Source organism: Papaver somniferum, chromosome 9 (genome assembly GCF_003573695.1).
Source record: "Papaver somniferum cultivar HN1 chromosome 9, ASM357369v1, whole genome shotgun sequence".
Taxonomy (NCBI): domain Eukaryota; kingdom Viridiplantae; phylum Streptophyta; class Magnoliopsida; order Ranunculales; family Papaveraceae; genus Papaver; species Papaver somniferum.
Genome location: NC_039366.1, coordinates 166,368,706 through 166,394,990, shown reverse-complemented (window position 1 = coordinate 166,394,990; position 26,285 = coordinate 166,368,706). Strand labels below are relative to the sequence as shown.

General features: G+C 37.0%; 3 protein-coding genes and 1 pseudogene across 5 annotated transcripts; all 4 read left to right on the top strand.

Annotated features, from left to right (window-relative positions):
- Positions 1 to 3,848: 3,848 nt before the first annotated feature.
- LOC113313410 (serine/threonine-protein kinase TOUSLED-like) lies at positions 3,849 to 11,678 on the top strand. Of its 2 annotated transcripts, none has more exons than XM_026562177.1 (16): positions 3,849 to 4,645; positions 5,177 to 5,266; positions 6,498 to 6,716; positions 7,684 to 7,734; positions 7,904 to 8,011; positions 8,107 to 8,151; positions 8,357 to 8,469; positions 8,629 to 8,695; positions 8,862 to 8,928; positions 9,203 to 9,300; positions 9,388 to 9,567; positions 9,857 to 10,067; positions 10,288 to 10,552; positions 10,684 to 10,738; positions 11,043 to 11,204; positions 11,311 to 11,678. In XM_026562177.1, exons 1-16 carry the CDS (start codon positions 4,436 to 4,438, stop codon positions 11,431 to 11,433), a joined length of 2,064 nt encoding a protein of 687 aa, XP_026417962.1. In that variant the 5' UTR covers positions 3,849 to 4,435; the 3' UTR covers positions 11,434 to 11,678. The 2 variants fall into 2 exon arrangements, with proteins under 2 accessions (XP_026417962.1, XP_026417963.1); XM_026562178.1 differs by having other exon boundaries at positions 3,850 to 4,645; positions 6,507 to 6,716.
- A 364-nt stretch (positions 11,679 to 12,042) lies between these two features.
- LOC113307901 (beta-glucosidase BoGH3B-like) lies at positions 12,043 to 14,959 on the top strand. 2 transcript variants are annotated; one of them, XM_026556370.1, is made up of 9 exons: positions 12,043 to 12,430; positions 12,527 to 12,722; positions 12,824 to 12,914; positions 13,005 to 13,150; positions 13,242 to 13,485; positions 13,577 to 13,681; positions 13,780 to 13,962; positions 14,030 to 14,234; positions 14,335 to 14,959. In XM_026556370.1, exons 1-9 carry the CDS (start codon positions 12,208 to 12,210, stop codon positions 14,823 to 14,825), a joined length of 1,884 nt encoding a protein of 627 aa, XP_026412155.1. In that variant the 5' UTR covers positions 12,043 to 12,207; the 3' UTR covers positions 14,826 to 14,959. The 2 variants fall into 2 exon arrangements, with proteins under 2 accessions (XP_026412155.1, XP_026412154.1); XM_026556369.1 differs by having other exon boundaries at positions 12,506 to 12,722.
- Positions 14,960 to 15,184: 225 nt separating this feature from the next.
- LOC113312829 lies at positions 15,185 to 21,575 on the top strand (annotated as a pseudogene).
- Positions 21,576 to 22,162: 587 nt separating this feature from the next.
- On the top strand, positions 22,163 to 24,698 carry LOC113312828 (beta-glucosidase BoGH3B-like). Its single transcript, XM_026561565.1, has 9 exons — positions 22,163 to 22,385; positions 22,453 to 22,657; positions 22,736 to 22,781; positions 22,859 to 23,004; positions 23,079 to 23,322; positions 23,430 to 23,534; positions 23,625 to 23,807; positions 23,894 to 24,098; positions 24,208 to 24,698. The coding sequence occupies exons 1-9, from the start codon at positions 22,163 to 22,165 to the stop codon at positions 24,696 to 24,698; spliced, it is 1,848 nt and encodes a 615-aa protein (XP_026417350.1).
- The last annotated feature ends 1,587 nt before the right edge of the window (positions 24,699 to 26,285 follow it).

Here is a 26,285-nt window from a genome sequence, read left to right as displayed (position 1 = left end):
AAGGTAATCCTGATAAGTAAAGTAGGATTTATCTTAATCTGGTTTCATGTTTAATTAGCAAGCAGGGAAAGAGCAGCAGCTCTAGCTTGTTAATGAATGGTTTTGGTGATACAGTTGTATCGTATGACCGAAGTAATGGTCTGTTGAGGTGGAGTTTGTCTCCATGAGTGAAACCATGATGGGGGGATTTGTCTCCATGAATGAAACCTAAAGTGACGCAGTTTGAGCAAGACGAGTAGAGCCAAGTAAATCTAAGTTAAATCCAAGCTATGTTTTTCTGTAGATGTTAATGGTTTGGTTATGTCCATCAGTGATATTGGTTTTTAATTGTACGGGTTAGTAGTTAAAGTTTTGTAACTTGTTTGTTTTGACTCGCATGATATATAAGATTTCTTGTGTAGTCCTTATATGGGGGATTTATATCCCAAAAAAGGAATATTCCGTTGGTGAAGATAGTAGCAGTGGTTGAAGACGAAAGCAGCTGGAAGATTTCAAGTGGCAGTAAGAAATATGATACGATGCGTCGGGAAGTCATGGATACCTACAAGTTTAGTAGGTTGGCCGCGAGTGAAGCGAAGAGATGATAAGATATGTCGGGGAAGTCATATGACGCCTACAAGTGAAGTAGGTAGGTCTGCAAATAATACGAAATCAGCGTGGGATATGCTGGGAAAGGCATAGGTAATATCTCTGCTAGTTTTCATGGAACAACACATGAATTTTTTATTGTAGTTTGAGTTTAAGGGAGGCTGTCGGAGTTTTGATTAAACTCAAACTACAAAGTCGTGGTTTGTTGGTGGTCATTTGTTAGTGGATTTACATAAAATCCACACGTTAAGTTTGTAATGGGTTAGTCATAGGTTTGTTAACGTATTGGTCATTGTCTCCACCTGTAGTGGAAGAGTTGTCCTATTATCTAGGAGTTAAAAGTGCAACGTGCACCTTAACCTGTAATGTTTTGTAAGCCATCACGTGTCCTGGTAATTAGGATCGTTGGCTATTGCGAATGCGATTCTTTTAGTTGAGTTAGTTGGTTAATGGAGTTTGTAGTGTAGCCTATAAAGGCATAATTTCTAGTTAATGAAAAGTGTGAGAATCAGTAACACAATGTAAACTCTCTCTTCTTGTTCGGCGTTTCTTCCTCTATGCTCTCTCTCTATACCTTGAGGGAAATGAACTTCAGCGAGTAACCTTCTCAACCATATAGCTTGATAAGCGCAAGAGGCAGCTGCAATGTGTTCAACTTCCGTGGTTGATAAAGACACAATCTGTTGCTTCTTTGAACACCATGATATGTCTCCAGACCCAAACATAAAGGCATAGCCCGACGTACTACGTCGATCGTCGGGATCTGGTGAATGATGGAACAATTGATATACAACATTGCAGAAGTGAAGATTACCTTGCAGACATCTTTACAAAGCCTCTCAAGTTTGATGCATTTGAGAACCTTCGCAAGTTACTCGGAGTTTGTTCATTCACTGAACAAGCAAACTAATCTTTTAAACTGCTACTGTGAGTTCAGTTTAAGGGAGGGAATGTTAGTACTTTTGAATAGGTCTTTACTAGAATAAGTCGTATCTGTTAGTAGTCAGTAGTGCTTCCTAGTTTGTCGCCATTACTTGGTAGTGTGTCGTTGTTTCTGTTTACACGTTTCTTAGTATTCCAGCATCTATAAATAGGTGTTTGTTTTTCCCTGAAATTGTATCTGAAGATAAGAAATAATACAAGTATCTTCTTCTTCTTCATTTCTCTGTGTGTTCAGAATTGGTTTCATATCCAATATCTGGTATCAGAGCTAGGGTAGAGAGAGAGGTATCAGTAAAATTTCAGAGAGGATAGATAGTTAGAGAGGGTGTTTTTAGTTTGTTTCATTGTGTTGTGATTAGTTTCTTTTGTGTGTCAAAAGAAGCCGGAAGTATGATCCTGGAGTTTCGATGTTGTTATTGGTAGGAGACTTTCCAATATCATCTGCATGTAGCTGATGCTGTTTTGACGAGAAGGGCTGATGAATTTGGTAGCATCCTAGGAGAGTCGGAATTGTGCTCGGAAGCTGTTTGATGAAAGTCCTGTGAGAAATTGGATTGAATTTCAGAGATGCTCGTTAACTGTTTGAAGGTAATCTTGTAAGTAAAGTAGGATTTATCTTGATATGGTTTCATGTTTGATTAGCAAGCAGGGAAAGAGCAGCTTCTCTAGCTTGTTAAAGAATGGTTTTGGTGATACAGTTGTATCATAGTATGACCGAAGTAATGGTCTGTTGATGTGGAGTTTTTCTCCATGAAACCATGATGGGGGTTTGTCTGCATGAAAGAAACCTAAAGTGATGCAGTTTGAGCAAGACGTGTAAAGCCTAAAGATAATTTCAGCAAAGCTCTGCTTTTCAGTAAATATTAATGGTTTGGGTATATCCATTAATGGTGTTGATTTTATAGGTATGGTGTCAGTAGTTAAAAATTAAGTACTTGTCGTTTCAAGTAGCATAATTTTGTTTACCAGTAAGGTATAATTTGTGTCGTGTTTATGAAGTTGGCACTGCGCGTGTTCGCATTGTGGTGTTGGTTTGCATATTTCTTCGCAGCATGGATACAGTGGAAGTTCAGTTTGCTGCGGTGGAAGATAAAGGCATGGATTTGTTGCTATGGATATGTGAGTTTCTTACTGTTAGTTAAGTTATGAAATCCATGAATAGCCAGCATGTGGGTGCCTTGTAATCTGTGGTTGGAAGACGTCTGTGTCGGATATGTGTTTGCGAGAGTAGCCAAGGAGATTGAAAGTGGCAGGAGGAGTTATGATACGATATGTCAGGAAGTCATGGATACCTACAAGTTTAGTAGGTTAGCCGCAAGTGAAGCGAATATATGATAAGATATGTCGGGGAAGTCATACAAAGCCTACAAGTGAAGTAGGTGGTCTGTCGGTGAAGTTTATACAAGTTGTAGTATATGGTCTTCACAATTATGATTCAATCAGGTGTCCTTAGCATATGGGATATGCCGGTAAAGCCATGTAGTGTGGTGGTACATGAAGTTGTGTTATCAGTTTGAGTTTGAGGGAGGCTGTTGGAGTTTTGGTTAAACTCAAACTGATCAGTGAGTTTTAGACTTGGTCTTACTGTTCACCGGTTTGCATATTGTTAGTGGTTCTTCACATAACTTACACGTTTAAGGGTCATGTAACTGTGTAATAGTGATTCCTAGTCTTTAGGGTTGTTTTAATGTTATTAGTCATGGGTTGTAAGGTCCTGTTAGTTAGGAATCTGTTGAGCATGTAAGTGTTAGTGACTTAGTGCTAACATCATGTACTGCCTATATAAAGGCACTGTTTTATGTTAATTAAAATTGTGAATAAATCAGATTAACACAATGTAGATTCTCTTTTCTTTTCCACGTGTTCTTCCTCTCTACTCTCTCTATACCTTGATTTTCATCAAAAGTATAGTTTATTTTCTTCAAATTATTCTATATAATTTGTTTACCTTAATATATGTTCATTCTTGCATGACATGAAATTTATAAACCGGTATTCGAATCTATAAATTATTTAATGTCATGTTATTGTAATTTCTTAGCTTTGTGATCTATGTGTATTTGAATCTCCCTTACCGAATACTCTCCTGTAATAGTCCTATGGTAGTTTAATAAAATTTCATGTTTCGTAAAAAAATAAAAATAAAATGCCTCCTACACATGCGGCTGACACATACCATACGTATTTGGGTCCACAAAAGAAACCCCATTCAAGCAGCAGTGAAGGCAATATTAGAGCTGCACCCTTGCCCATCCCAATGATCCCATCATCATCCTATGATGATTTTCCAAGTTAAAAAACTTACGGCACACACCACTACATCCCCACCCCCCACATTTAACACCAAAAAAGGCAAAGAATCAAAACCCAAACAATTTGCAAATCACACACACAAGAATTCAGATTTAGGGCATCAAAAACGCACCCACACCAACTTACTCCATTCGCACCTCATAAATAATCTCCAGATCACAAACAACCTACCTACAAAGTTACCTTGTTTGAAATTCTATGCCTCTTTTTTAAGCCCACCAAAACCAAAAACATAACAAAGGTTTCATTTTCCCCTTCTGTTCTGTAATATTCATCGCTATTTCCTCTTCAGATTCTACAGATTCTCCCCCAAACTTTCACTCTACTTAGATTCTCTCTAAAAAAAAGCTTTTTCGTTTTTGCATTTGTAAACCCAAATTTCAAAACTCACTGGTTTTCTTCAATAGGCTGGATTTTCTTTAAGTGTCTGGGGGCGACAATTACTTTGTCAACTATCTTCCGTGTCAACCCTAAAATTGCACATTATGGTTTTTTTTAGTTTATATTAGTTGTTTTTAGTCTACTTGAACTTTTTAGATGATTTGAATTAGGGTTTTTCTGGAGTTCTGGTTTACTCTTTTGGATTTTCACCATGTCGGATGATTTGTTTCTGCAATTCTCTTCAAACTCTTCGAATCAATCAGACCCATCTTTGCCTACGAAGCTTGCTAAACTCGAAGCTCGGATGGCGGGAAAAGGGGCAACCCCTGTACAAGCATCTTGGTCTTCTGTTAATAAATTTGGAGCTGCTGAAGAACTAGCTATGCCTGAGCAATCATATTCAAGCGATTCAGAAGAGGATGTTAGTACATTATCTTTTATATTTGCTGAAACTGTATATAGACTGTCATTTCCATGCTTAGCTTTGTCATCTTTGTTTGTTTTTCACCTTTGGATAACTCAGTTGCTTGCCCATTGATTTGACTCATAGGTTTAAATTGTAGTTCTCAAAATCTTGATTTTATGTTTTAGTATGAGCTGTCATAGGTTTAGGAGCTACCACATTGCTACAGAAACACATGCAGCTATTTTTTTCATCTGTTTTCGACACTACCAAAGTTATCAATTACAAGTGATATAGGAACTGTTTTGGTAGGTGTTGGTTTGTTGCTGTACCATCCGATATACCAGTTCGGAACATATCAACGTCTTTCGGTTGTTAATATCTTGTCTTTTCATTAACTGTGAAAGTCGTATGAAGAGGTCTTATTGATGTAATCATCGTTAATTATCAGCAGTATTAGTCGGTTTCTCATGTTTTTTATTATCTGTATTGGCCATATATATTTGGGAACCGAATTCTAAAGTTGATATATCTGTATCCTGATGTCAGACTGCAGCACAGTTTCTTATACAACCAAATCCTCAGAAGCGTTTGAAGCTTCAAGAGGATGATCAGTCGATTGGTTTTCAACAATCTCAGGTAATTTGATGTGATGACTCGTCTTAATTGTAACTTTGCACTTTTCGTTCATTATTTTGCTGGAAGTGATTGTGTTGAGCAATACAATTTTGAAGTTAGTATGTATGTTGCCGTCTTCATTATGTCCTTTCGGTTTTTATCGAGTTGGTATCTGTTGTCATATAGATATCACCTTGTTCTAGTACATCTAACTTCATCAGAATTTGGCTGAGTTATGTGATTCTAGTAAAATCTCGACTGATAGGTTAGCCAATTCGTGATTAAGTTTATAAACTACCCATAACGGTCGTCTGCCACTTGTAGTTTTTTGTCATTGAAAGAAAGCTGAAAGAAATGAACCTAAAGAATTGAAGATAGGACGAACATTTATTATGTGCTTCTTCGTTAAGCAAAACTTCAAATTTTGCCGGTCCAGGCGCAGTTTTGTCTAATGTGGATTTATAGATATCATTAAAACCTGGTTCGATTTGACCTAGATCTTTCGCGCTTGGGGAAATTTTGCATTTATACCCAGATCATGGGGAAATGTAATAATAGGAAAAGAAAATTAGAAGCGTATTTTTAACTGGCCAGTATGGATGCTCTTAGAATTGTGGAGTGTAGCGGTTTTCTTTATTTCTTTTTTTTCCCCCACATGATCTTCCTGATGATTAAATCAATCTCATTCCCTGGATCATCTCGGTGGACCTGGTATACATGTGAAAGATTAGCTGGGGGTTATTTTTGCAGGGAATGTGATTTCACTTATTTTTTTATTCATATGAAACAGTAGTTACTATTAATTACAACTATGGTATGTTGATAAAGACCATATCATGTTTCAAACCTTTTTTCTGTTACTAGCAAATTTGTAATTAATGTGCTAATTTAATTGGTTATAATCATGACACACCCGTCTCTATTTTTATTTAGTTTATTTGTGGAAAGATTGTATTCGGCATTTGGTTTTGATGGCATGCCCACCTGCCTTGCTCGTTCTTATATACGTTACTAGGGTATCCATATTCTTCTTTAGGTAGGTTTTATCTTGGAAAACGGGATAGCTGACATGTAATTTTTGCTTGTATGCATATGTTTGCTTACCATGGCATTTCTGTGCCATGTTTTCAACTGAATGTCTATCCTACTTGTGGCATGCTATGTGTTTTAAGTATTCTTTTCTCATGTCTATTCTATCTATATCCCTTTGTTTGGGTTCTGTTTGGGAAGCTAATTCATATTAATTCTCAAGGAAAAACAGGTACCTGCCGAAGAAAGAATTAAAACAGTTGATACAGGGGATGCAAAATTTGGTTCTGAAGATACAGTAAGAAAAAGACAAGGTCGTGGCAGGGGACGTTCTAGTACAGGCAGAGGTCGTGGTTCAAAAGCTAATGATCAAGTCCGTCCACAAGCTTCTCCTTCCGCTTCTCCACCATCAAATGGTCAACCTGAGAACGCGTTGCATAAGGTATGTCATAGGCAGATATTACCAGACATCTTGATGTGGATAGTTAAATTTTTACTACACTGTATTCTCGGTATAGTTTTGTTTTCTCAAATACTACTTGTTAGTGCTTAGTTTGTTAAATAAGTCCTCTTTACATTAATAAGGGAACACTTTACAATGGCTTATGCTGCAAAAGGTTGACACAAGTGTTAGTTACTTAGTCCACGTGCAACTTAGTGACAAATTTCAGTATCTTTAGTGAGCACTTGCAGGGCTCTTGTCTACTGGTATGTCATCTTTAATTCGCTATAGAAAATGATAAATGCTGCTAAGCTGTTTTTCTTGGGAATTAAACTGTAAAAGTTTCTTCAGGACCCTGCATCTTGGTGCAGTTTGGCGCAAAGAGTCATTCTTCAACCTAGACTTACGTACCACAGGGTAATTTCCTTGTAAGATAAAAGATAAAATTTCACTTCCACTGTAAACCGTAAGTTTAGGTAGGAATGAAATAATCGGTCTGAGGTAGTTCACTTGAATCCCTTACTATGCTCTGCAGTTGGCATTTGTCACTTTCTACTTAGTAAAGCAACTGTAACGATTTTGTTTTACTGCTCGATGTGGTGATAGGTAGATTGCAAGCAAAGCATTTCAAACATCACATGAATAATTAATGGGTATTCACTTAGGTAGCCACTTCATCTGCTTTACATCTTGCAAGGTCTTAGCCTGAGCCTGAGCCTGAGCCTGGGCAGATTTGTTGTATTGGCACCCATTAATATACCTATATGTGCTTACGTGAAAGCTTAGCTTCGTTGCACTCTTGAAACACTGAAGAATTGTCAAAAAAACAAGCTTAGGGTGAACGGCAGCAAGAATAAGGACCGTATTTGAAATGATCAAATTTAGATACATAATGTCAAGTCTTTTAGCTCCTATTATTTGGGGATGGCTACTCCAAGCTAATGTGTTTTATTTGCTCCTTTTTAAGGAGAGTCGACCTAAAGAAGTGCATGGTAAGGATGAGAAAGCTTTCATAGAGGTATGTGTTGTGACAATAATTCATTTTCTGTTTAGTCCCACAATGAAGGTCGTGATCAGGCCAGTGATACAACTTTATGTATTCGGTTTTTCCTTTATAATCATTTGGAGGGTTTCAAAGTCATATATACACAGTTTGTCATGATCATATCCAATCTGTCATGAATTAGGAGGAAAATGTGTCCCTGCGGGCTGAAGTTGCACTTCTGACAGAGGAACTGCGTAAAATGCGTCAAGAAAGATCAGATGGACAGCGGGAGTCCTCACAATTAAAAAAAGTAATTGGCTAGTTCTTGTTGCTTGCTTATAAAATAGTTTTTCATCAAATTACATCAAACCAGCCTTATATCTGTGTTTGTTCTGATATACTCAGGAATTGAAAGACATTAAAGATCAAGAGCAGCAAACAAAACCAAAGGTACTGTTTTACGTTGTTTCGATGTTCTTTGTGGTAGTAATCTGTCTCCTATTTTGAGCTTTAAAACTGTGACTAGATACATGCAGAAAAAATCTCACTGAAGTCGTATAGAAACATTTCTATACTGTAGTAAGATTATTTGGTTAGTAACCCAGCAAATGTCCCTGACTCCTGTTCGGCCTTTTCCCTTTCTTGACTGATCCAGAGAATAAAAGTTGTATCTGAGCTCCTAATATCTGTCTCGAAAGCAGAGAGACAAGAAGCAAGGATGAAAGTACGCCAGGATTCGTTGAGATTTGGCAATGTGGGTGTGTTGAGGTATGATTGATGCTTTTTTTAATTAGGGCACCTGCAGGCATGCACTATTTCCCTGTTTATCTTAAGAATCTAACTTTAAAAATTGAATTTCCTTGGAGAACTTAGTCATGCATTAACCCGGTTGATTTTTGTTGGTTTATGGCATCTTGTACACTATAGAGCTGGCACTATCATATCAGAAACATGGGAGGATGGACAGGCACTGAAAGACCTTAATACTCATCTTGTATGTTCTTTCAGCTTCATATTTCCAGATATGATATTGTTATTAGCTTCACATTTCTATGTTGTTTGTTTATTTAAAATTAAACCTATTATTCACCTTTCAAGTTATCCAAAAGATCCTTCCTGAGGCTGATGTATTTCCATGTTCGTATATTTTTTCCTTCAAGAAACATTTATTGGAAATGAAGGAGTCTATTGAGCGGCACAGAAAGTCATTGAAGAAACGCCAGTCTGGTATTTTGTCTTATCTTATACATAGTCAATATTCGTTTCACTTTTTGTTGAATCAATATGTTGCCGATGTCAGTGTGGGATATGCATAGTTTTGGATTTTAACTGGAGCCTGAAGGTGTAACAGAACCCAATGGTCACTTCAGTCTTTTTGTCAAGAGCCTATCAGTTTTTTAAAGTATTTACTTACATCTGGTTTTTCTCATTTCTGGGGTTTTAGCATTCTGATCTTGTACTGGTTGATGGAAGTTTTCTAATTGGTTCTATTGTTCTGAAGACAAGGGCGACGGAAATGATGCCGAAACAGGAATGCCAGAAGAGGAATTTCTCGTCCAGGATGAAATTTGTAAAACTCGTCTGGCCAGCATCAAACGTGTAAGTTTCTTCTTATCTTCCCATGTATATACATCATTAAGTAAACACCACAAACTTTTTGACGGTCATCTTGTGAATATGCTTTAGGAAGAAGAAGTTTCTTTGCGGGAGAGAGATCGCTGTGAACTAGAGAAGGGCAGACTGATACGTGAAATGAAGCGTATTCGTGATGAAGATGGATCTCGTTTTAACAATTTTCAAATTCTGAATCACCGATATGCCCTATTGAACCTTCTCGGAAAGGGTGGTTTCAGTGAGGTTTACAAGGTATTACTCCCTTTCTCATTCCACAAGTGTATATACTTATTGTCTGCTTCGCTAGACAAAAAAAAAAGTCCAATTTCTTCTGCTAGTTTTATTGATTGCATCTCCTGAATTTGTTTCTAAGGTTAAGAATAAAAAGAATCTTTTCTTTTGGTGATTTCATCTTCTGAGAAAATGTTACCAAGGTTCACAATTTGAAAAGCAGATTGCTTAGATCATTGTCAAGCCTATATATAGGCATTTGTGAGGATATACTTTTTTGCAGTGATTTGAAGTTGGCACTTTCAAGCAGGCATTTGACTTGGTGGAGTACAGATACGTGGCATGTAAACTTCATGGTTTAAATGCACAGTGGAGTGAAGAGAAGAAGCAGAGTTATATTCGCCATGCTATTCGAGAATATAACATTCATAAGACATTGGTGCATCATCATATTGTTCGGCTGTGGGACATCTTTGAAATCGACCACAACACATTTTGCACCGTTTTGGAATATTGCAGTGGTAATTTATAAACCTTTTATATATCTGCGTATACTGTTTGTTAGTCAATGTAGTAGGATCTTACCTTTTTAGGAGAACATTAATAGGATCTTAATGTTAGGAGAACCTTACTGTTTGTTAGTCAATGTACTACAAAATGCGTCGAGTCCTCTCAAACTAATTTTTTTAGGAGAACATTAATAGGATCTTACCTTTTTTTCTTGTGAAATGTTGTGCTTAGGGAAAGATCTTGACGCAGTTCTTAAAGGAACACCTGTACTTCCAGAGAGGGAAGCGAAGATTGTTATTGTTCAGATATTTCAAGGTCTTGTTTACTTGAACAAGAGACCTCAAAAGATCATCCATTATGATTTGAAGCCTGGAAATGTTCTCTTCGATGAACTTGGTGTGGCTAAAGTGACTGATTTTGGTCTAAGCAAGATAGTGGAGGATGATGTTGGATCGCAAGGCATGGAACTTACGTCTCAGGGTGCTGGAACTTATTGGTGAGTCCATCAAGTAGTTACCTAGACTATAAAAAGTCAAGAATTACCTTATTCGCATTCTGTTCTATTTTCTCTGGCAATAAATAAATATCTTGGATATTACTAAATCATGATGTCTTTTGCATTTACAGGTACTTGCCTCCGGAATGCTTTGAGCTCAGCAGAACTCCTCTTATTTCATCGAAGGTTAGTGTTTGAAGTTTGCATTTCAAAACATAGCACAAGTTTTTGGATGAGCTATTGGACATCTCTTGTCTCTAAAATCTCTCATCCGTGAGTTTGAATTCAAAAGCAAGATTTTGTGGTTCATGTCCACAAAGCTACAGTCAGCCACTGTGAACAGTGAACTATATAAAAGTTCCGCTTCGCTAAATATGCTAATCTAGTTAAACATGTACCGGGAATGAACTTGAGAGTTTAAGCTCCATTTTCCCTGTTTCATAAAATAAGCATGCATTCTCTTTCTTAATGCTGTTATTGTGTAATATAGGTGGATGTATGGTCAGCTGGTGTTCTGTTTTACCAAATGTTAATTGGCAAACGGCCATTTGGGCATGACCAAACACAAGAGCGGATTCTGCGTGAGGATACTATAATAAGGGCACGCAAGGTAGAGTTCCCATCACGGCCCACTGTCTCAAGTGAGGCAAAGGTGCGCTTTCCCATCCCTCCTGATCTCACTGCTTAGTATAGCTGAGGTTTGTAGTTGACAATACGATATCATTAACGTGTTTGTTCTTTCTTCTGATGTATTACAGGATCTAATTCGACGATGTTTGACATATAACCAAGCAGATAGGCCAGATGTTCTGACTATTGCTCAAGATCCATATCTTTCCTACACAAAAAAGCGAAATAATGATTCAAGAGACTTGGCTTAAAGCAACTGAAGGGAGGGGTAGCCATGAGTATACGGGAGTGAAAAGAAGATGGCGGATTCATTCTTTTGTTTACCCTCATGGGAATTTTGTAAATGTGTAATATTTTGGTTTTTGTTTTGTACTCTGTCGTTAACCCGACATGTTCCAGTTCTTTTCTCCGGATTTTTTTTTCTTCTTTTTAATATATATAATGTACTCGGTCCATAATCTCTGTTTTCATACAAAATGAAATCAATAGTTTTTCTCTTAAGAAGTAGAAAATATCTGAGATCATCAACAAATTATTCATCTTATAGAAGTCTTGAGTTTAAAATCATTGCGAGCCAAGTGTCTGTCAAATAAACGTGAGCCGGTTGTGTGGGTCTGGAACCCTATTTCAGCTGCGCAGTTAAAAGTAATATAGTAAAGCTATATCGGATTTTGTTGTATGACAAGGATTAACAGTCGAATTCACCTCAATAAACCAAGTCAAAGAGGTAGTTAAAATTATAGCGGGAAATAATATCCGGACACTTCAGTTGTTGGATCATTCTAACTTATCTTGTTTTATTGGCCATTTATCTTGTTCAGGCTTCAAAAATCTAGGCTATTTTCAAGTAACCAGTGACAACAAACTAGCTTACTCATCTTCAGCTAGTTTAGGATCTCACCTTAATCACTATCCTTGGTCACTTTAAATCCCAACTATTGTGCTCCACAAATTATCTTATACTCTACTGAACTTGTACATTGTTTTGTTTGTTTATCTCTTACTCCCATACAAGTGCCGCAACAATGGAGAAATGTTTGATCCTTTTGATGGGATATCTGTATCTATGTCTGTGTTCATCCGTGGTTGAATCTAGTGAATACATGAAATACAAAGACCCCAAACAGCCACTGAACAGTAGAATTAAAGACCTGATGTCAAGAATGACACTGGAAGAAAAGATTGGTCAAATGACACAGATAGATAAACGATTCGCAACATCACAGATGTTGAGAGATTACTCAATAGGTAATGCTTATAAATCTTACTTCTTCTTCTTTTTCTCCCATTAACATCATTAAAATTAGCTGAAGTTATTGACAGGGAGTGTGTTAAGTGGTCAAGGTAGTACTGCTTCCGTTGTTGAGGGCGTTAAGGCAACCCCCGAAGAATGGATTGATATGGTGAATGATTTTCAGAATGGTTCTCTATCTAGTCGTCTCGGAATCCCAATGATCTATGGGATTGATGCTGTTCATGGCCATAACAATGTTTATAAAGCTACTATCTTCCCCCATAATGTTGGGTTAGGATGCGCTAGGTATGAAGAATACTACTACTGATTTCTGATTTTGAAAGTGTTTGTTTTCGTTGTATATCTACTAGGAGAAACTACATTTTATTTGACTTGTGGTGGTACAGGGACACCGACCTTGTAAAGAGAATTGGTGCAGCAACAGCTCTTGAAGTTAGAGCTACAGGAATAAATTATGTTTTCGCCCCGTGCATCGCGGTAAAAACAGCTTGTAGTATGATGCATAATAAGTGCATTTTTTAGGCAATTTTGTTTCATGTTTAATTTTTCTTTAATAATTTGGTATAGGTATGTAGAGATCCAAGATGGGGTCGATGTTACGAGAGTTACAGTGAAGATCCTAAGATTGTTCAGGAAATGACTGAGATTATTCCTGGTTTACAAGGATATATTCCACCTAGTTCAAGAAAAGGGATTCCTTATGTAGGTGGAAAGTAAGAATTTTACCACTCTCAAATAATTTGATTGATGGAGTAAAAAACATAGAAAAGAATGACTGGATTTTTTTTGGGTTTGATGTTGCAGTACTAAGGTGGCAGCTTGCGCAAAGCATTTCGTTGGTGATGGTGGCACAACAAAGGGTATAAACGAGAACAACACAGTTACTGACTGGCATGGACTACTCAGTATTCATATGCCTGGTTATTACAGTTCTATCATCAAAGGTGTGTCAACTATCATGGTTTCATACTCAAGCTGGAACGGCGAAAAGATGCACGCTAACCGTGACCTTATTACTACCTTCCTCAAGGGCACACTTAGGTTTCGGGTACGTGCAAAACCCTGACTCAGTTTTAATGCACATATCTGAAGTTCATTTCTTAGACTCGTAAAAGTTTTATCCTACGAATTATGGACAGGGTTTTGTAATTTCGGATTGGATGGGTCTCGACAAGCTTACTGCACCAGAACATGCTAACTATACTCATTCTGTGGAAGCTGGGATTAACGCAGGCATCGACATGGTACAGTAGCCACAGCGTAAAAACTTAAATCTGTAGTGTAAATCTTACATGTAACTAATCAAGTTTGAATGCTTCCTCTTTGGTGTCCGGTTTTGCAGGTCATGGTTCCTATAAACCACACTGAATTTATCAATGATGTAACCTACCTTGTTAAAAAGAGCCTTATTCCCATGAGCAGGATTGAAGATGCTGTAAGGAGAATTTTGAGGGTCAAGTTCACCATGGGTCTTTTTGAGAACCCTGTAGCTGACTTCAGCTTTGTCAAGCATCTTGGAAGCCAGGTTAGCCATGTTTGAGTTGGACGTTAGATAAGTTGGTTATATACTTAGCTAACATATTATAATACAGGCGCACAGAGATTTGGCTAGAGAAGCAGTAAGGAAATCACTTGTGCTATTGAAAAATGGAAAGTCGGCCGATGAGCCATTATTGCCTCTCCCAAAGAACGCACCTAAAATCCTTGTTGCCGGTAGACACGCTAACAACTTGGGTTTACAATGTGGTGGTTGGACGATCGACTGGCAAGGGAAAGAAGGAAATAACATCACTGCTGGTACATTTTTATGTTTAGCCATGAATTCAAATCGTACAATTTAACTAGTTTTTTCTTTCTTATGTCACTTGAAAACACAACTCATGTTCTGAATGAACAGGAACAACTATCCTTGATGCCATAACATCTGCTGTCGAGCCACGCACCGAAATCGCTTACAGTGAAAACCCTGAACCTGAGTTCGTCAGGTCTAATAACTTCTCATATGCTATCATTGCCGTTGGGGAACAACCTTATGCAGAGAAATACGGGGACAATTTTAACTTAACAATTCCCGAACCTAGCTTGAGCACAATGAAGAACGTTTGCGGCTCTATCAAATGTGTCCTTGTGGTTATCTCCGGACGTCCTCTTGTGATTGAACCTTATCTATCAGATGTTGATGCTCTTGTGGCTGCATGGCTCCCAGGAAGTGAAGGTCAAGGCGTGACTGATGTCTTATATGGAGATTATGGGTTCACCGGAAAGCTTTCAAGAACTTGGTTTAAGAATGTTGATCAGCTCCCGATGAACTACGGCGATGAGCACTACGATCCACTCTTCTCATTCGGTTTTGGACTCGAAACCACACCAACAAATACAACTAGCTAGATTTTTCATTTTGGTAAGGAACATCTCGTACTCGCATTGTTCTCAAGACATGTATAGTAAAAGGCCACGATCTGCTGCCGCTTATTAATTGGAGTCCAGATATCAATTACCAATTTTCCAATTTGGCAAAAACACGACTTATCGCTTTCTTAAATACGCGTTCTCCCATGCATATTTAAACTGTACGGTTGGGAGTGTAATCTATAATCTCATACACGGGTATTCTGCCTTGACAAAACCGCCTTATCATCAAGTAGGCATGCAGTAACACCATTTTTAGGGTTCGAAACTCAAAACTATAAGTCTTGGCGTCTTGCTTTGTTTGAACAAAGAGAAGCACACAAAAAAGAAACTAAACAATGAGAGGAAATGATAAACTAACAAATTTCTTACAAATGGATCTCAAGTTTGGTTGCCATTACTTGATCTTTATTCTTTTTCTCATACCGGTGCTCATTGAAGCTGCTAGAATAAAGTCAGAGAACGTAGATATACTCTGGCTTCAATTTCAGTTCAATCCGATGAATATTTTAACTTGTTCTCTCTTCATTGTTTTAGGTTCGACGCTTTACATAATAATAACATCTCGTCCTCAGCCTGTCTACCTTGTTAGCCATGCATGTTATCAACCACCTTCTCACCTTCAAGTCCCATCTCAATACTACCTTGAATTGGCTAGAGCTATTGGTAATCTCAATGAATCTTCGTTTGAGTTTCAGCGTAAGATTCTTGAGCGGTCTGGGCTAGGAGAAGAGACTTATCTTCCTCAAGCATTGCACTGCATACCTTCTGACGCTTCGATGGTCACCGCCAGAAAAGAGGCGGAGCAGGTCATGTTCGGCGCTTTGGATAATTTGTTTTCTAACACAAATATTAACCTCCAAGATATCAGTATTCTAGTTGTCAACTGTAGTTTGTTCAATCCTATTCCTTCCCTTTCGGCCATGATAATCCATAAGTATGGAATAATAGTATTAATACTGACTTGGTCATTAGTCAAGGTCAATGGTCATGGTCAATAAAAGTCTCAGTCAATATTAGTCTTGATGTTGTGTACCGTATTAAATTCAATATTAATACTGTCCCAATCTCTATTGTCTGTATCTTGAACTAATATATTGTAATAAAAATATTTTTTTTCTTCATCAGGTGTTTACTCTGATATTTTTTCATGGTATCAGATAGGTTCTGATCCGAACCTATTTCTTTCACAAATCTTTTTCCATCAATCACAACAACCTTCTCAATATCTTTACTGATTGATTCTCAAACAATTTTTTATCAATACATCTTCTCATTCGCTGGATTCAAGATTAAAACCTAATCTTGAAATTTCTTTGTTCTTTTGCAATTTTGTGTTATGCCAGTCAGTACAAGGCGTAGCAAGAATACTTCAAACAACAACAACGTTATCAATCACACACATATGGCTTCCGCTGCAGAAAACTCCGATTATGGTAACTCTGTGAATTTTACTATACCATTCACCAATATTTCGAATTTTGTTTCTCTCAAATTGGATAATACAAATTTTCTATTATGGCGTGATCAATTTGAGTCTGTTTTGATCATTATTGATCTTTATGGTGATGTCAATGGGGATTTACAAGAACCCGAGGAAAAGATTTTGCTTAATGGGGTTATTAGTTTGAATCCAAAATGGGTTCAGTGGAGAAGAATGGATCGATTTGTTATAAGCTGTTTAAAAGCTACTTTTACAGCATCAATTTCTGGTGATGTATTAGGTTTAACTACTGCAAGGGATATTTGGGATTTCCTTGAAAGAACATTCAAAACACAATTTCTTGCTCGCAAAAATATGTTAAGACAACAATTGTATGGAATTAGAAAAGGAAATCTGTCTATTTCTGTGTATTTGCAAAAGATTAAGGGTATTGCAGACTCTCTTGCTGCTATTGGTGAAAAAGTAAGCAACTCAGGCTTATTGATGCATGTGTTGAATGGTTTAGGCAGGGATTATGATAATTTTGTGATTTCTGCTCAGAATAGAGAAAATCCTTATTCTTTTGGTGAACTTAAGGCTAGATTAATTACACATGAGCAATGGCTTCTTGAGCAAGCACAGGACAGTAATGCTATTTTTGATTCTCAACATCAACCTGCTTTCTATGGTAGAGGTGGTGCTAGTTCTAGCTATAATTCTTATCCTGGAAATAAGAAGAAGAATGGGTCTGGTGCTCCTTATACAAATAATAAATCAAATGGGAATAAAAATACTGGTGTTGGACCTAGTGATACTAGAACTGGTGGAGGAAATGGTTCTTATCAACACAATGGTGATACTAGAAGAGGTCAATGGGACTTTTCTCAAGTTGAATGTCAAATATGCAGGAAAAGGGGACATTATGCAAGCAGATGCCATTTTCGTTATTATCCTCCTCCTACTTCTGGTTTTGTTGGTGTCACTGAATCTCATACTCAAGGAAATACTGGCATCCACAACAATGCTCCTCAGGATTTTACTAGTCTACATATGGATACTCTATCAGTCAATGATGATCCTTCTTCATCTACTTCATGGCTTTCAGATTCAGGTGCTTCTGCGCATATGACTGGAGATCCTTCACTACTTCAAAATAATTCTTATTATAAAGGCAAGGGTGGAGTTATTATTGGAAATGGTAAGTCTTTACCTATAACTCTTTTTGGAAATTCTAATTTGCAAGTATCTTCCACTAGTTTTAAGTTACACAACATATTACATGTACCTGACATGAAGCACAATTTGTTATCTGTAGGACAATTTACAACAGATAACAATTGTTAATTTAAACAAGATTCTAAGGGATATGAAATTAGAGATTTGACAACTGGTGTGCTTTTGGCTAAAGGTAATATAGTAAATAATCTTTATCCTATCACTTCTTCTCATTTTCATCATGCTTTATCTGCTTTACATGGTTCTTCTGAATTATGGCATAGTAGATTAGGTCATCCCTCTTCTAAAATAATTCATCAACTTCATTCCTCCAAACACATTATTTTAAATTCTTCTAATTCTTCTAAAATCTGTCATCCTTGTCAGTTGGCTAAGAGTAAAAGATTGCCTTTTTCCACTTCTCTATCTCATGTATCTGTTCCTTTATCTCTGATTCATTGTGATGAATGGGGACCATCCCTTGTGTCTTCTTTGCAAGGGTATAGGTATTACATCCTTTTTATTGATGATTTTAGTAGGTTTCATTGGATTTATCCAATGGAGCTGAAATATGATGTTCTTAAATGTTTCATTCATTTCAAAACTTTAACTGGAAATTTATTTTCTACCAAAATTCAAAATTTTCAAACTGATGGTCCTAGTGAGCTTATTAAAGGTCCATTAGGTACATATCTTACTACTCATGGTATTAATGTTAGAGTATCTTGTCCCCAAACCCCAGAACAAAATGGCCTTGCTGAAAGAAAGCACAGGCACATTACAGAAATGGGTAATACTATTTTGTTTAATACTTCTTGTCCTAAACAGTTATGATTTGATGCTTTCTTGACTGCCACTTATCTAATCAATAGAACTCCTACTCCCTATACTTCAAAATAAATATCCTTTTGAGATTCCTTACAAAATTATGCCTGATTATGCCTTTCTAAGAGTCTTTGGTATTGTTTGTTATCCTTTTTGGGGTCAATCTAGACAAGATAAGCTTTCTTCCAAATCTGTCAGATGTGTTTTTCTTGGTTATAGTTCTCAACATAAGGGATATAAGTGTTATGATCCAATTCTTAGAAAATTACATATTTCAAGGAATGTTATCTTTTCAGAAAATGAATTTTACTATGCTAAAAATTCCTTGTCTTTTTATTCTGATACTACATCTTCTCATGTTATTACTGATCTATCCACTGATGCAAATTCTAATATTACATCTCAATTGCCTACTGATGTAACTTCTTCTGATACTCACACTACTGTTACTATAAGATCTATGAGGGGTATTTCTAAACCAAAAACTTATCCTAATCATGTTATGCATCTTTCTGTCAAACATCCAATTCCTTTTGCTTTTTCATCTTTATTAGGTAATCCCCCTGAGCCAAAAACATTTAAAACAACTGTTAAAAATCCTAAATGGTTAGTTTCAATGAAAGAAGAAAATCAAGCTCTGAAAGATAATGATACTTGGGATCTTGTTAAGCTTGAGCCGCATATGAATATTCTAGGCTGTAAATGGGTGTACAGGATAAAATTAACAGCAGATGGTAAAATTGATAGATATAAGTCAAGGTTGGTGGCTCTAGGGTATAATCAACAAGATGGAGTTGATTATACTGAAACCTTTAGTCCTGTTGTGAAGTTTACTACAGTCAGAGTTGTCTTGGTTCTAGCTGTTAAACATAATTGGAGTGTTAAAAAATTAGATGTGTCAAATGCTTTTTTGCATGGATATTTGAATGAAGATGTATATATGGCTCAACCACAGGGTTTCATTGATCCAGTTCATCCTGATTATGTGTCTAAATTAAAGAAGAGTTTATATGGATTGAAACAGGCACCAAGGGCCTGGTTTGATAGATTTAGTAATTTCTTAGTCAAATTTGGTTTTGTCAGGTCCATTTGTGACTACTCCATGTTTATATATACTTCAAGTTCTTCTGTGATGGTTTTACTACTTTATGTAGATGATATTATTCTAACTGGTAATGATGATGCTCTTATGCATAAGTTAGTTACATCTTTGAGTTCTGAATTTGCTATGAAGCAATTAGGGGATTCGAATTATTTCTTGGGGATTGAAGTCACAAGAACAGTGGATTGTATGGTTTTAACTCAGAAAAAGTATGTTTTAGAATTTCTTACTAAAACTGACATGTTGGATTGTAAACCTGCAAACACTCCAGTTGTCAAAGAGTCTAGAGCTTCTATACATGATGGAGTTTTACTTACAAATGTTGCAGAATAAAGAACTTTAGTAGGTAGTTTACAGTACTTAACTATGACAAGACCTGATATTGCTTTTGGAGTGAATTATGTTTCACAATTTATGCATGCTCCAACAGATAAACATTTCTTGTTAGTGAAAAGAATTCTCAGATATTTGAAAGGCACAATTGGTTTAGGAATTACTTTGAGGAAAAGTGGTTTTTCATCAATCAAAGCTTTTACCAATTCCGATTGGGCTGGTTGCCCTGATACAAGAAGATATACTTCAGGGTATGCAGTTTTTATGGGGGATTCTTTAATTTCTTGGTCAAGTAAGAAATAAACCTACAGTGTCTAGATCCTCTCCTGAGGCAGAGTACAAGTGTTTGTCAGTCACTGCTTCTGAGTTGGAAGGGCTTTCTAATCTGTTTAAGGAATTACATGTTTCAGTATCTTATCCTTTTACAATATACTGTGATAATACTTCAGCTATCTTCTTAGCTTCTAACCATGTGTTTCATGCCAGGGAAAAACACATAGAGGTGCAGTATCATGTTGTCAGAGATTTGGTGTTAGATGGCTTTATTACAGTTCAACATATTGCTTCTCAACATCAACTGGCAGATCTCTTTACCAAAGGTCCCTGTTTCCCAGCTTTTTCTTCTTTACTTCAACAACTTTTGAAAACTACCACTATTACTGAAGATGTTGAACTGGATCATTCTATTATTGATGCTGAAAAAGACTCTGTTTCTACTTCTCATTTTACTGGTTTAGCTGTTCTTAAAGATGTTTCTTAATTTTCTGTGTTTCAAGTTCACTTCTGTGTCTGCCAGTATGAACTTGAGGGGGCTATTAGGAATAATAGTCATTAGTCAAGGTAAATAGTCATGGTCAATAAAAGTCTCAGTCAATATTAGTCTTGGTCTTGTGTACTGTATTAAATTCAATATTAATACTGTCTGAATCTCTATTGTCTGTATCTTGAACAAAAATATTGTAATAAAAATCCTTTTTTTCTTCATCAGCTTTCTACTCTGATATTCTTTCAAGAGCTCCAACTTGAGTGGAATGGGTTGCAGTTCTGGACTGATTGCAGTTGGTCTTGCAAAGGATTTGCTTCAAGTTCATCGTAACACGTACACGATTGTTGTGAGCACTGAGAATGTTACCCAGAGTTCGTATATTCCGGTGACAACAAATCTATGATGATAGCTAACTGTTTATTCCGTCTTGGTGGTGCAGTGATGCTTCTTTCGAACAAGCCTCAAGATAGACAGCGTGCTATGTATAAATTGGCTCATCTTGTGAGAACCCACCGTGGGTTAGATGACAAATCATTTACTTGTGTATACCAAGAGCAGGATAAAATCGGGGTCTTGGGTGTTTCACTATCCAAAGATGTTACGAGCATAGCTGGAGAGGCGCTTAAAATCAATATAACCACGTTGGGTCCTCTCGTCCTCCCTGTCAAAGAACAACTTCGTTTTTCCGTAACGATGGTCGTTGAAAAGTTGTTCAGGAAATCAGAAATCAAGACTTACATCCCGAATTTCAAACTTGTCTTTGATCATTTCTGTATACATGCTGGGGGAAGAGGGGTTATTGATGAACTGGAGAAGAGTTTACAGTTGTTGCCGATTCATGTTGAGGCTTCGCGGATGACTCTTCAAAGATTTGGTAATACCTCATCCAGCTCAATTTGGTACGAGTTGGCTTACATCGAGTCCAAGGGAAGAGTTTGTAAAAACGACCGTATCTGGCAGATTGCTTTCGGAAGTGGCTTTAAGTGTAACAGTGCAGTGTGGGTAGCACTCAAGAATATGAAGAATTCCACTACATCTACCAAGCAGATACATTGGGAAGCCTAATCAGTTCATATAAGCCTTGTGCCTGTGCCAAACCCCAAGGATCTTGCCAAACCATAAGCCCAATTAAGATCAAAAATGTGGTAGACTTTTACGTGTCATTTGATCTTGATTTATTATTATCCTTTTTCCTAAAATATATGTCTATCTCAAATTTTATTAATGTATTATCTGGTTTAATCCAAATAGAATTCCAGGGAAATGAAATTGCTTGGTGAATGGTCAGGATCAATTGATTCAATTAACGTATAATTATTAACGGTCACAGACTTGGAAGAAAATATATGTGGATTCTGTTAAATGACTTAATCTCAATCCAACCATAATCCACTTAAAATTAAATTCTCCACTTGTTACACCTATAAAAATAACTCACACTCCCTCATCTTTCATCTCCATAGTTCTTCTAATAGTACTTTTTTTTTCTTTTTGTTTTCGATGCTTTATTCCTGCAACTTTGTTTTTAGTTGATATACCGTGAAATCTATATTTTGATGATGTTGACGGTATCAAAGTTTGTTTAATATTTCTGTCTTCTTCTTTCCAACAGGGATTATATTGCTAGCTAACAAGCAGAACAACAGCAAACAATGGGAAAACATTTGATCCCTTTAATGGGATTTCTGCTGTTATGTTTATGTTCAACCATGGTTGAATCTAATGAATACATGAGATACAAAGACCCGAGCCAGCCACTGAATAAGAGGATTAAAGACCTTATGTCTAGAATGACACTCTTGGAAAAGATTGGTCAGATGGCACAGCTTGATCGAAAGGCTGCATCCTTTGAGCTTATGAGAGATTACTCAATTGGTATATTCTTTTTCGCCTCTAGCTTTAAAACTCTGCAACAGGATTAACATAAAGTTGGCGTTGACAGGGAGTTTACTGAGTGGTGGAGGCAGTGTGCCGCGTGCCGAAGCTACAGCTGAAGAATGGATTGATATGGTGAATAATTTTCAGAATGGTTCTCTGTCTAGTCGCCTTGGAATCCCAATGATCTATGGGATTGATGCTGTTCATGGCAATAACAATGTTTATAAAGCTACCATCTTTCCGCATAATGTTGGGTTAGGATGTGCTAGGTAGTTTTTTTCTGCTTCGGTTTTCATATGAAATAATTGTAAAACTAGTAGATTTTTTTAACTCCCTGCACGTTGCAGGGACCCTGAACATGTAAAGAGAATTGGTTCTGCAACAGCTCTTGAAGTTTGCACATACAGAGAATGCCTACTTTATTGAGGTTTGTGTTTTTTATTTTATTTTTTCTGTTAATATTTTTGTAGGTTTGTAGAGATCCGAGATGGGGTAGATGCTATGAGAGTTACAGCGAGAATCCTAAGATTGTTCAGGAAATGACCGAGATTATTCTTGGTTTACAAGGGGATGTTCCCGCGGATTCTCGAAAAGGAGTTCCTTATATTGGTGGAAAGTAAGATTTCATAATCATTTACTATTTTTATTGCAAGAACATATAATTTTATTAATTTGTTTGGTGTGTTGTAGCAATAAGGTTGCTGCTTGTGCAAAGCATTTCGTTGGTGATGGTGGTACAACAAAGGGTATAAATGAGAACAACACAGTGACTGACTGGCATGGATTACTCAGTATTCATATGCCTGGTTATTACAATTCAATCATCAAGGGTGTATCAACCATCATGGTTTCGTACTCAAGCTGGAACGGTGAAAAGATGCATGCTAACCGCGACCTTGTTACTAATTTCCTCAAAGACACTCTTAATTTCAGGGTATAAACCCTCTTTGAACTAGACCAGTATTTATCCAATCCAGACCAAGAAAAAAGAATGCATGGCTGACTGTTTGTTGTTTCTTTATTGCTTGAATTATGTGTCAGGGATTCGTCATTTCCGATTGGCAAGGTATTGACAGGATTACTTCACCAGAAGGAACCAACTATACTTACTCCGTCCAGGCTGGGATTAATGCCGGCATTGACATGGTATGATGGCCCTTTTAACATAAACTAAAAGTTACTTATAGATATTTGGATTAGATGTTCTATAACTTCTGTTTTTGGGTTTATCTACAGATCATGATTCCTATGAACCACACTGATTTTATCAACGATCTAACCTACCTCGTTGAGAAGAACGTAATCCCAATGAGCAGGATTGACGATGCTGTGAAGAGAATTCTGAGGGTAAAATTCATCATGGGTCTCTTTGAGAGCCCTATGGCTGATTACAGCTTCGTCGACTATCTTGGAAGCCAGGTTAGTTTGGTTGTGCATTTCAGTTTACGGGTATGGATATTAAGAAGGTTAACCGTGTAGTTGACTAACCATATTATGCACAACAGAAACACAGAGATTTGGCTAGGGAAGCTGTAAGGAAATCACTTGTGCTATTGAAAAATGGAAAATCTGACAGTGAGCCCTTATTGCCTCTCCCCAAAGATGCACCTAAAATCCTTGTTGCCGGTAGCCACGCTAACAATTTGGGCTTACAGTGTGGTGGTTGGACAATCGAATGGCAAGGAAAAGAAGGAAATAACATTACTGCTGGTAAAAACCTACTTTTACTTTAGCAGTGAAATTCATTATATACACTTCACTTGGTTATGTTCTTTCTTATATTTACGTAAGTTATCGTTCTCTTGTACCAAATGAGCAGGAACTACTATCCTCAATGCAATACCATCTACCGTTGGCCCAGATACTGAAATCATCTACAAAGCAAACCCTGAAGCTGATTTTGTCAAGTCTAACGACTTTTCGTATGCTATTGTTGTTATTGGCGAGCAACCATATGCAGAGACTATGGGGAACAACCTTAACTTAACCATTCCTGAACCTGGCTTGAGCACTATGAAGAACGTTTGTGGCTCTATCAAATGTGTTGTTGTTCTCATCTCCGGACGACCTCTTCTGATTGAACCGTATCTATCAGATGTTGATGCTCTTGTAGCTGCATGGCTCCTAGGAAGTGAAGGTCAGGGTGTGACTGATGTCTTATATGGGGATTACGGGTTTACTGGAAAGCTTTCAAGAACTTGGTTTAAGTCAGTAGATCAGCTCCCTATGAACTACGGGGACGAACATTACGACCCGCTTTTTCCCTTGGATTTTGGACTTGAAACTAAACCAGCAAATACAACTGCTTAGAACTTATGTTAGGCTGTTTCTGATAATACTCCTTATATAGATAGCAACTTTTCTAGCTTCTCCTAGTTTTTTTTTTCTTTTTTGGAGTTTTCAGTTTTTTAGTTTACACACAATTGTTCAGTTCTGCATCTTGCAGAAGCCTTAAATTCTGTTACCTCTAAATTCTATCTTCTTACGTTTTATATAAGCCTTAACTTTTCTTACTTCTGAATTTGCTCAACAGAGCGTTTGTTGCTGTCAATGCAACATGCGTGCCGACGTAGAAGAAGCAAAGTAAAGATAAATGTCTTACAAATTTACAATCATAAGAGTGAAAGAATTGTTATCGTATTTGTTTTCTGTGTCAGTGTCAGTGTTAAGAAACACAACTGAGCATGGGGAAAAATATGAAGAAATCACTATATAAACCTGGAATGTGCTCTATAACATCTTTTTACACACCTATGAGATAAGAATATAATCTAAGCACCCTTTTTGGCGTTCCATGGCTTGATCACAGCCACAATTATGATAACCATGATTAAACATCCATTTTCAAGAATTTCTTTGAAGCTTCTTTGCTTTCTGGAGAGCAGTATTTCCAGATTGAACATGGCCCACTAACCATATTGAAAACAAGTGTAAGAACAATTGAAAAGAAGTATAAGAACAAATTTGTTGTTTTTACATGTCTGTGTTGCTTAAACCCCATCCTTACTGGCGTTCAACATTTATATACCTGTGATTCTATGTTGTCCAGCATGTTACCTTGCTTCAGCTATTCATTGCAAATATTTGGATGACCAATATGTATGAGATGATAGAACCGATTGTAACTATGTTATGTGTCTTGGTATAACTAATCACAGTGCCTGAATTATGATTTGGTATGACTGGTCTTTCTTAATTGGTGTAACCGATCTTAAGTAATCACCATGAGATGGTATGATCGATATTTGTAATTGGTGTGACCGATCACAGAGTGTTGTGTAATCGATCCTTGTAATTGGTAACCGGTCCTGGTAACTGGTGTGACCGATCACAAGCAATACCATGGGAATTTGGAAACGATCCTGGTAACTGATGTAACCGGTCCTAGTAACTTGTGTGACTGATCACAAGTATTTCCATATTAAGGTATAACTGATCCCAGTGATTGGTAGAACTGATTGAACCTATGTATCTGATTTGATATTTGATCAATCACATAGTTATCTTGGATGTAGTTGCATCTTTTCAGATGACTACACCTTAGTAGATCTAACTATTATAAAACTATTAACATTCAAGATTCGAAGATAAGCAAGATATAAAGAACATGAAGTAAAGATGAACACAAGCATATAACGTGGTTCGTCCATTGAGACCTACATCCACGGGAAAGAGCTTAGTTGGACTTAGTTTTGAAACCATGGTTTCTGCTCTGCTTCTAATAATGAATTTCTTTGCAAGAGGATTAACTTGTATCCATACAATGGAGCAAGTTACTTCCACTGTAGAGAAAATAAGATGCAAGTTTTCCGAGTTGAATTCTTATAAGAAGATCTGGAACAATTATCTTCACCTTCACTTTTTAGCAATTTCTGGAAGATTGTAACAAATGGTGTC

Excerpts from the sequence above, each read along its gene's own strand:
- LOC113313410 (XM_026562177.1), top strand. The coding sequence starts at position 4,436 with ATGTCGGATGATTTGTTTCTGCAATTCTCTTCAAACTCTTCGAATCAA. Across the intron at positions 4,646-5,176 it reads CAAGCGATTCAGAAGAGGAT|ACTGCAGCACAGTTTCTTAT; the intron begins GTTAGTACATTA and ends TCCTGATGTCAG. Across the intron at positions 11,205-11,310 it reads CTGTCTCAAGTGAGGCAAAG|GATCTAATTCGACGATGTTT; the intron begins GTGCGCTTTCCC and ends GATGTATTACAG.
- LOC113307901 (XM_026556369.1), top strand. The coding sequence starts at position 12,208 with ATGGAGAAATGTTTGATCCTTTTGATGGGATATCTGTATCTATGTCTG. Across the intron at positions 12,431-12,505 it reads GTTGAGAGATTACTCAATAG|GGAGTGTGTTAAGTGGTCAA; the intron begins GTAATGCTTATA and ends AGTTATTGACAG. Across the intron at positions 13,963-14,029 it reads TCAAGCATCTTGGAAGCCAG|GCGCACAGAGATTTGGCTAG; the intron begins GTTAGCCATGTT and ends ATTATAATACAG.
- LOC113312828 (XM_026561565.1), top strand. The coding sequence starts at position 22,163 with ATGGGAAAACATTTGATCCCTTTAATGGGATTTCTGCTGTTATGTTTA. Across the intron at positions 22,782-22,858 it reads GTTCTGCAACAGCTCTTGAA|GTTTGTAGAGATCCGAGATG; the intron begins GTTTGCACATAC and ends ATATTTTTGTAG. Across the intron at positions 24,099-24,207 it reads AGGAAATAACATTACTGCTG|GAACTACTATCCTCAATGCA; the intron begins GTAAAAACCTAC and ends CCAAATGAGCAG.